Genomic DNA, 10462 nt, shown 5'->3' with positions numbered 1-10462 from the left:
CTCCGAGCCCTTTGGGGGTGGCAGCACAGCAGGGACACGTGCAGGATCATCCCATGGGAATGATGGAAAAGCTCAGGAGAGCACTGGAAGAGTCCCAGCCTTGTTAGCAGTGTCCTGTGGGGTCACAAAAGCCCTGACAGGGCAATTGTCCCTTCCAGAGCTCTGTCACTGTCCTGGCCTGGAGCACAAATCCTCCTCTGGCGCAGGCAGAGGACGCTGAATTAATGCCCAAAGTGCCCGAGGGTGTGGGGCAATCCTTGGAGGGATCAAGGGAAAAGGGAAGAGGACAGGGGCAGCCTTTTCTTGTTCTGAGGAACTGGAGAGACTTTGCCCAGCACAAATCCCACAGGGGATCCCAAAACGAGGGACCTCAGGCAGGCTGGGGAGGAGCTGGGAGCCACTCAGGGGTCTCAGGATTTTGGGATCACTGAAGGGGAATAACCCGGCAAACCCCAGCGGCCGGGGAGCCTCTGACACGGGGAGAGAGCTGCTCTGTCACCTCCCTGTGCCCTCTGTCCCTCCGGGGTGGTGACCGCCCTGGGACACAGCCCGGGGACACAGCCCGGGGCAAGCACAGCGATCTGAGCCGGGGGAGGCTGGGGGAGCAGTGGGGTCTGAGCCCGGGGTCCGCAGAACCGGGCACAGCGGGGAGAACCGGGCACACCGGGGGACACCGAGGGACACCGGGCACACCGGACACAGCGGGCACACCGGGGACACCGGGGGACAGGGCCGGGGATGGGGAGCCCAGCACGGGCGGGACGGAGCCCTCGGGCCGGGAGAGCAGCGCGGGCTCAGGGCGCCCCTCTCCGTCCGCAGGGCAGCGCCAGCAGCGTCCCGGGACAGAGGGACCGGGACAGAGCATCCTGGGATAGAGTGGGACCGGGACAGAGCGGGACCGGGACAGAGCGGGACCGGGATAGAGCATCCCGGGACAGAGGGACAGGGACAGAGCGGGACCGGGACAGCGCATCCCGGGACAGAGCGGGACCGGGACAGCGCATCCCGGGACAGAGGGACAGGGACAGAGCGGGACCGGGACAGAGGGACAGGGACAGAGCGGGACCGGGACAGAGGGACAGGGACAGAGCGGGACCGGGACACAGCGGGACCGGGACACAGCGGGGCCGGGATAGGGCATCCCGGGATAGAGCGGGACAGGGACCGAGAGGGACCGGGACAGAGCGGGACCGGGACAGAGAGGGACCGGGACAGAGAGGGACCGGGACAGAGAGGCACCGGGAAAGAGCGGGACCGGGACAGAGAGGCACCGGGAAAGAGCGGGACCGGGACAGAGCGGGACCGGGACTGAGCATCCCGGGACAGCGCATCCCGGGAGAGAGCGGGACCGGACAGAGCATCCCGGGACACAGAATCCCGGGACAAAGCGGGACCGGGACTGAGCATCCCGGGACAGAGAGGGACCAGGACCAGGACCAGGACAGTCCCGGGACAAAGCATCTCGGGACAGAGCGAGACCGAGCCGCGCATCCCGGGCCAAAAAGGAACCGCAGCAGCCCCACGGCGCATCCCGGCACAGAGCGGAGTGCCCCGCGCAACCCAGCTCCGTGCGAGCCGCACCGCTCCGAGCATCCCGGCCCAGGCGGCTCCCAGCGCATCCCGGGAGAGAGCGGGGTCAGATCCCGCATCCCGGCCCAGAGCGGCTCCCAGCGCATCCCGGGAGAAAGTGGGGTCAGATGCCCCATCCTGGTCCAGCGCTCCGCGCATCCCGGGAGAGAGCGGGGTCAGATCCCGCAACCCGGCCCAGCGCTCTGCCATTCCCGGGACAGAGCGGGGTCAGATCCCGCATCCCGGCCCAGCGCTCTGCCATTCCCGGGACAGAGCGGGGTCAGATCCCGCATCCCGGCCCAGGCGGCTCCCAGCGCATCCCTCCCTGGCAGCGCCCTGGGCCGTGCGCGCCCGGCGGCGGCGGGGGAGCCGCGGGGCCACGGGGGGCGGCGGCGGAGGAGGAGGAGGAGGAGGCGGAGGAAGGCGCGCAGCAGCAGCAGCAGCAGCAGCCACGCAGCTTTGACGTCGCCGGGCTGCGGCTGCCGGCCCCGCACGTATAGCACAACGTGACGGCCCCGCCGCCGCCACTCGCCACCGCTCCCCCGCGCTCGCCCAGCAGCGCACCCGCACCCGGCGCGGCCGCGGGAGCCCCGCGCCGCCCCCGCCATGGGCCCGGCCGCCGCCCCGCAGCCGCGCTGAGAGGAGGGGGAGCCGCTCCCGGAGCCGCCACAGCCGGAGCCTCCCCGCGCCCGCCCCCGCCCCGCGCAGCCCCCGCCGCTCCCCCGCTCGCTCCGCTCCGCTCCGCGCCGTGCGGGGAGCCCCGCGCACCATGCGGGGGCCGCGGCGCCGCGCCGGCATCTGATGGCCGCGGGGCGCAGGAGGCTGCGGCGGCCCCGCGCGGCGCTCGGCGGCCCCGGGAGGCGGCGGCGGCGGCGGCCCGAGCCCTGAGGGGGCCGCGGCCCGCAGGGGCGTGCGGGGGCTGCCGCTGCCGGGGGCTCGCTCTGAGCGGGGCTCGCCCCGCGCCGCCCGCTGCGCAGCGGGAGGAGGAGGAGGCGGAGGCGGAAGGAGGAGGAGGAGGAGGACCAGGAGCGGCGCGGTGCCCGCCGCCTGCCCCCGCCGCCCTGCCTGCGCGGGCGTGCGCGGCTCGGCCGCAGCGGAGCGCGGGGCTCCGGCGGGCGCTGCGCGGCCCCCCCCCGCCCCGCCGGGCTGGATATGTGGATGCTCACGTGAAGATGGATGTAGCGATCGGGCTGCTGGGGCTGCTGACGGTTCTGCTGGAGGGCAGCTCCGGCCAAGGGGTGTACGGTGAGTGCGGGGCGCCGCGTGACCTTGTCGCGACTGTCGCCGGGGCGGAAGGGCGGGGGGGGGGGCTGGGGGGGGTGGGGGAGCGGCGTGGCCCCGCTGCGCGCCGCGGGGGCAGAGCGGAGGCAGCGCCGTTGCCATGAGACGCTGACATTTCACGGCGGAAAACCGGGCCGGGGGGCTGGGGGGGATGGACGATTCGGGGGTCGCGGACGGGGCGCGGGGGGTGCCCAGCCGGTCCCGGGCCGCGCTGGTTCCGCGGCGGAGCGGAGCGGGCGCCGCCTCCGTGCGGCTCCTCCGCGCCCGCTGAGCGCCCGCGGCCGCCGCACTTGTTACCGGCGGCGCTGCCGCCCGCGGCCGCGGAGCCAGGGGCGGGGGCGAAGGCGCCGAAAGTTCCCGGGGCTCCGCCGGGGGCGCGCAGACCCCGCGGGCGGGCGGCTCCGCTGCCCCGGCCCCGCTGCCCCCCGCCCGTGACTTGCACATCGCCGGCGGCATCGCCCGCTCCGCTCCCCCTCCGCGCTGCCGCCGCGCTCTTGTTGCTTCTCCCCGCTCGCCCCCGCGCCCTCGAGGTGGCCCCGGTTCGGCGGTGGCCGGAGCCGAGCACAGGGACAGCCGGGCGCTCCGCCGGAGCTGCTCCGTGCCCCGGTCCCGGCACTGTCCCCGTCCCGGCGCTGTCCCGGCCGCGCTGATCCCTTGGTGCCCGTGGGGCTCCGGTTCTGCCGATGCCGTGTGCCGGTCCCGGTGATGCCCGGGCCGTGGTAATGCTCCGGTGTCAGTGATGCCCCGGTTTCGGTGATGTCCCAGCCCCAGTGATGCCCGGGTTGTGGCGATGAACCGGTAATGTCCCGGTTCTGGCAATGCCCCTGTGCTGCTGATGTCCCATTATCAGTGATGTCCCATTATCAGTGATGCCCCGTTCTCATTGATGCCCCATTCCCGGTGATGCCCTATTCCTGGTGCTGCCCCATTCTCATTGATACCCCGTTCCCGGTGCTGCCCCGTTCCCGGCGCTCTCCCATCCCCATTGATGCCCCGTTCCCGGTGATACCCCATCCCCATTGGTGCCCCATTGCCTTTGATGCCCCATTCCTGGCTCTGCCCCATTCCCGGTGCTGTCCCATTCCCATCGATGCCCCATTCCCTGTTCTGCCCCATCCCATCGATGCCCCATCCCATCGTTCCCCGTTCCCGGTGCTGCCCCATTCCCATCGATGCCCCATCCCTATCCATGCCCCATCCCATCGTTCCCCCGTTCCCAGCGCTACCCCGTTCCCATCGATGCCCCATTCCCTGTTCTGCCCCATCCCATCGATGCCCCATCCCCATCCATGCCCCATCCCATCGTTCCCCCGTTCCCAGTGCTGCCCCATCCCTATCCATGCCCCATCCCTATCCATGCCCCATCCCTATCCATGCCCCATCCCACCGTTCCCCGTTCCCGGTGCTGCCCCATCCCATCGTTCCCGTTCCCATCGATGCCCCATCCCTATCCATGCCCCATCCCATCGTTCCCCGTTCCCGGTGCTGCCCCATCCCTATCCATGCCCCATCCCATCGTTCCCGTTCCCATCGCTGCCCCATCCCTATCCATGCCCCATCCCTATCCATGCCCCATCCCATCGATGCCCCATCCCCATGGATGCCCCTTTCCCTGTCCATGCCCCATCCCATCGTTCCCGTTCCCATCGCTGCCCCATCCCTATCCATGCCCCATCCCATCGTTCCCGTTCCCATCGCTGCCCGGTTCCCGGCGCTGCCCGGCTCCCGGCGCTGCCCGCCCGGGGTTATGTAAGCGGCTCGGCGGTGCGGTGCTGCCGGCAGCTCCGGCTCTCGGGGCTGAGCAAGGAGATTCACCAATCTCCCAGCAAATGCTTCGTGTGACATTCGCTCCTGCGAGCCCGCCCGCTCCCACACTTCGATACTCGCTTCCCCCGGGAAGGGAGCCTCACTTAGAGACGCATCCATCCCCCATTTATTTTTTTTTCTTTCTAATTCTGCAAAATTTGGCCGCGATGGCGAGTGTGCGAGGGGCTGAGCTCGCGGTGGCTGCATGGCTGGTGCGGATCTCGCACTGGCAGGGCTCCCTGCCTCCCCCGGCACACAGGCACATATTGTTGGATGCTCTGGAATAGCAGCGGCTGCCGTGAATAGGAGAGAGCTTGTTCAGGAAGAGCGAGGTGGGGGCTGGAGGGAGGAGATGCGGGCTGAGCTCCGGGCGATGGCACACGGGGCTTTGGAGTCAGACTTTGGTGCTGCTGCTCTCTCCTGCTGACTGATTCAGGTTAAGGCCGGGCAGCGAAGGGATGCTGAGAGCGGGGGCAGCGCTGTCAGCTCAGCCGTGTGCGGCTGCTTCGTGTTCCCGGCAGTTTGGGTGGCTTCATTGACTGCTCGAGAATGTGGACTTAAAAAAAATCCCAAGCCCGGGGTGTGCCCGCAGCCCCCGAGGAGCCTGCCGGGTGCAGCAGGGCCATTTTGGGAAAGGAGGATTGGGAAGCTGGAGCCTGTAGATTATCCAAAGTGAGCCTGGGAGAGGGAAAACTGGCTTGTGGGATTTGAACAAGTTTTTTTTTTTGATTTTATTGAAGATTTGCAGAGCCTCGCAGCCCTGCTTGCGAGGGAAGGTGTCCTGCCATGTTAACATTTGTTCCTTGATCTGTGCTCCTCTGGGAGCGGGCACGGCTCCAGAGCCTCTCCGTGAGGAAGGTGGCGAGGGGAAGGAGCAGCCTGGAATCCATCCCTGCTCCCTGTTGATATTCCCAGCCCTGCAGGTGGCTCAGCCCCATCCCTCAGGCTCGTGGCTCATCCCACCTGTCCTTGGCACGGCTCTCCCAGCCTGGTTTCCAGCCCTGGATGCTCCCGTGGCTCGGGAAGTGCTGGCGCAGAGCCTGGCACGGCGCTGCCCGTGCCCACCCATGGAGCTCGAATGTAAAATAAAATAAAATAAAATAAAATAAAATAAAATAAAATAAAATAAAATAAAATAAAACAAAATAAAATAAATCCTCCCCTTTGCTGATTCTGAGCCCATCCAAAGCTCCAGGTTAATGTGCCGTGCTGTCTGGCTGTGCAGCACCTCCGGAATTTCCCTCTGCTCTGTCGGAATGCTAAGGCTGGGCTTGGAAAACTGGGATCCTAAAGGGAAACCAGCACGGAACTGGGAGAACTGGGAGCAGGGCAGGCCCAGCCCTGTGCCCTGTGCTTGCTCAGGGGATGGGGGAGAGCAGAGCTGCTGAAATCCTTGGGAATTCGCACAATTCCTCAGCTCTCCCTGTTTTCCTGGCCCAAGGATCGAGAACAACTCAGGATCTGTGTGGCTGCACTTTTCCTCCCCTTTCAGTGGTGCATGACTGGCACTGTTAATAAAGCAGAAAATGCAGGGATTCAGGATGTGATGGTTCTCCTTTCACCCAACTTCCAATTCCCAGAGGGAAAACCGGCTCAGTGAGGACGTGGGCACGGAGAGTTTTTAACAGCTCAGAGGCTGCTCAGCAAAAACTGGGAATTTTGGGAGAGTGGAGAAGGGATTTTGGGGCTTGTTCCTGAGCTGCCTGGGCTGGGGGGCTCACCAGGAACTTGGGGTCCCCTTTTGTGCCCTGTGGAGTGAGGAAGAGCCCAGAAAATTCCTGGATGGGAGCCTGGAGAGCCTGAGCACTTCCAGCACCTCGGGGTGGGGGCTGGAAAAATCCTGGGAATGTGTGGAGTGAGGGTGACAATCTTGGCAGTGACAAAACCACAATTCCTGAGCCAGGGAAGTGAGTTCCAAGTGGTCACAGGGATGTGGGAGCAGCTGTGGGATCCCCTGGGTGGGACAGGTCAGGCAGGGGTGCAGCCCCCTCTGGGATCCTGGTTTATCCACTCCTGGCCGAGATTTTAGGGATTTTTCCATGATTTCAGCTGGAATGAAGCAGAGCAGATCCCCAGGATGTTTTCCCATGGCTAGGAACACCAGGTGTGACAGAGGAAGGTGGCAGTGACCCCTCTGTGCCACCCTGTGCTGCTTTACCCCAAATCCTGCAGGGAACAGGGCCTGGAATGCTGGCTGCAGCTGTGGAAAACCTGGGGATGGCTCAGAATTCCTCCAGGAATCACAGATGGAATGGGAACAGGAGCATCAGAGCCTTCCTCAGGCTCTGCACCAAGTGTGCAAAATTTTGGGAGAAGCACCCACAGCCTTGGGAACAATGAAGCTTCCAAGTGATTTCCCACTGGGAACAACAAAGCTTCCAGGAATTTTCTCATTGCTGGTCCAAAATGCCTGGAATGGAAGGGATTTAAGGTGTTAAATTCCAGGGAAATTGTCCTGGTCGATCCAAGCACCAACTGCCTCATCCCTCATGGCAGCTGCAGGTTTTCCAAAAAGCCAGGTTGGAATTTGGGCATCCCAAAGCCTGGAGCTGCCCCTTCTTCCTGGGATCCAGTGGGATCGGGGCTGCTGGATCTCCTTGGATCCCGGGGGAGGTTGGAGCAGGGGCAGATGGTGTTGGGAAAAATCTGGTAAAAATCTGGGAAAGATCTGGGAAAGATCAGGGAAAGATCAGGGAAAGATCTGGGAAAGATCAGGGAAAGATATGGGAAAAATATGGGAAAGATCTGGGAAAAATCTGGTAAAAATCTGGGAAAGGTCTGGGAAGATCTGGGAAGATCTGGGAAAGATCAGGGAAAGATCAGGGAAAGATCAGGGAAAGATCAGGGAAAAATCTTCCACCCCTGTGGCCGCTTTGTGATGCTGGGAATAATTCCCTGCTGCTCATATCCCAGAGGGATTAAGGAGTGCTGTCCTTGGAGCTGGGAGTGGCTCCAGCCGCTCTGACCTGGCCTGTCCCAACATTTTTAGGGATGGAGAGAGTGGATTGGAAGGATGAGAGGAGGGATGGGGAGAGAAAAGCACTCGGAGCTCACAGGGAGGGCTGGATCCTCGTGGGGAAAGCTCTGGATCCGTGTCCCAGGTGGAGGGTGGATATTTCCATGGATTGTACTCCATGGGGGATGGATATTCCCATGGATTGTACTGCATGGGGGATGGATATTTCCATGGATTGTGCCCCATGGGGGATGGATATTTCCATGGATTGTACTCCATGGGGGATGGATATTTCCATGGATTGTGCCCCGTGGGGGATGGATATTCCCATGGATTGTACTCCACGGGGGATGGATATTCCCATGGATTGTACTCCATGGGGGATGGATATTTCCATGGATTGTACTCCATGGGAGATGGATATTTCCATGGATTGTACTCCATGGGGGATCTTTATTCCCATGGATTGTACTTCCATAGAGGATATTTAATTTCATGGGGAATATTTATTCCCATGGATTGTACTCTTTGGAGGATATTTATTTCCATGGAGCATATTTTTTCCATGGATTGTACCCCATGGAGGATGGATATTCCCATGGATTGTACCCCATGGAGGATATTTATTTCTATGGATTGTACGTCCATGGGGGATATTTCCAGGCAGGATATTTCCATGGATTGTACTTCCATGGAAGATGGATATTTCTATGGATTGTACTGCATGGGAGATACTTCCAGGTGGGATATTTCTGTGGATTCTACCTCCATGGAGGGTATTTCCAGGCAGAATATTCCCATGGATTGTACTCCATGATGGATATTTATTCCCATGGATTGTACACCATGTAGGATGGATATTCTCATGAATTGTACTTCTATGGAGGATATTTATTCCCATGGATTGAACCTCCATGGAGGATATTTATTCCCATGGATTGTACCCCATGGATTGTACCCCATGGGGGATATTTATTCCATGGATTGTTCTCCATGGGGGATATTTCCAGGCGGGATATTTCCATGGATTGTACCCCATGATGGATATTTATTCCCATGAATTGTACCCCATGGGGGATGGATATTCCCATGGATTGTACTTCCATAGAGGATATTTATTTCCATGGAGGATATGTATTCCCATGGATTGTTCCTGCATGGAGGATATTTCCAGGATGGATATTCCCATGGATTGTACTCCATGTAGATATTTATTCCCATGGATTGTACCCCATGGAGGATCTTTATTTCCCATGGATTGTACCCCATGGATTGTACCCCATGGAGGATCTCTATTCCCATGGATTGAATCTCCATGGGGGATATTAATTCCCATGGATTGTACTCCATGGAGGATCTTTATTCCAATGGATTGTACTTATCCCATGGATTGTACCCCATGATGGATATTTATTTCCATGGATTGTACTCCATGGGGGATCTTTATTCCCATGGATTGTACCCCATGGATTGTACCCCATGATGGATATTAATTCCCATGGATTGTACTCCACGGGGGATCTTTATTCCCATGGATTGTACCCCATGGATTGTACCCCATGATGGATATTTATTCCCATGGATTGTCCCCCATGGAGGATATTTATTTCCATGGAGGATATTTATTCCATGGATTGTACTCCATGGAGGATATTTCCATTATGGATATTCCCATGGATTGTCCCCCATGCAGGATCTCTATTCCCATGGATTGTACCCCATGGAGGATATTTCCAGGATCTCTATTCCCATGGATTGTCCCCCATGCAGGATCTCTATTCCCATGGATTGTACCCCATGGATTGTCCCCCATGCAGGATCTCTGTTCCCATGGATTGTACCCCATGATGGATATTTATTCCCATGGATTGTCCCCCATGCAGGATCTCTATTCCCATGGATTGTACTCCATGGATTGTACCCCATGGAGGATATTTCCAGGATCTCTATTCCCATGGATTGTCCCCCATGCAGGATCTCTATTCCCATGGATTGTACCCCATGGAGGATATTTCCAGGATCTCTATTCCCATGGATTGTCCCCCATGCAGGATCTCTATTCCCATGGATTGTACCCCATGGAGGATATTTCCAGGATCTCTATTTCCCGCTCTCCCCGGTGAATGCCGCCGTTGTCCGGGCGCTCTAACCTCGCACAATTCCCGACTTTGTGCCAGGGAAGCCTCCCTGGGAACAGGCAGGAATTCAGCAGCTGCACTCACCCAGCCCATCTTTGGGGATTTTAACTCTTCCCTGAGCCCTGGGCAAGCATTTCCTCCTCCTTCCCACGGGGGTTTTTGGGGAGGAATCCATGGAGAGCCGAGGGATTGGGATGCCATGGATCGGGGTAAGGAGTTGGGAATTTTGGAATTGCAGGAGGGAGGGCTGGGGGAACGCTCTGAGTTGTGACCCAAGTGATGATTTGGGGTTCAGGCTGCAAATGTGGGGGTTTCAGTCTAATTTAAACTCGGTAAATGTGTGGGATTTAAACTGAGCCTAAACTGAGGTTTGGATGTCCAAGGAATGCCGGGAGCTGAGGGGTCAAACCTTGCCTTGGATTCCATGGGAGGGAAATCTGAAGGGAATCTGGCACGGAAAACTCTTCAAACACCGAAAATTAAAATTCCTGGGGCTCAGGAATTCCCAGTTTAATTCGGAGCAGTCTGAGGAAGAGGAAGGAAATGGGAATATTAAAGTTCAGTTCTGTCTTGAGCATCCTCAAAAAGGATTTGGGATTTTCTTGGGATGATCTGATTTCCTTTAACCTATAAATGGATTTGATATCTGTGTGAATATTCTTGTAGGGAATGCATTAAATCCCCTTCCTCCAGTGGGAAAATCCCTTTGGGA

The 10462-nt window shown here is 59.8% G+C and overlaps 1 protein-coding gene across 1 annotated transcript in view; it reads left to right on the top strand.

Annotated features, from left to right (window-relative positions):
• The first annotated feature begins 2175 nt into the window (after window positions 1–2175).
• MDGA2 (MAM domain containing glycosylphosphatidylinositol anchor 2) overlaps window positions 2176–10462 on the top strand; it is a 229199-nt gene continuing 220912 nt past the window's right edge. Inside the window, exons 1-2 of the mRNA XM_033063561.2 lie at window positions 2176–2179; window positions 2596–2814. Coding sequence (XP_032919452.2) covers window positions 2176–2179; window positions 2596–2814 — 223 coding nt within the window. The remainder of the gene's footprint in view (window positions 2180–2595; window positions 2815–10462) is intronic.

This window comes from Catharus ustulatus, chromosome 6 (assembly GCF_009819885.2).
Source record: "Catharus ustulatus isolate bCatUst1 chromosome 6, bCatUst1.pri.v2, whole genome shotgun sequence".
In the NCBI taxonomy this organism is placed as follows: Eukaryota; Metazoa; Chordata; class Aves; order Passeriformes; family Turdidae; genus Catharus; species Catharus ustulatus.
The sequence above is the reverse complement of the archived record's forward strand: the minus strand, read 5'-3'. Positions and strand labels throughout refer to the sequence as shown.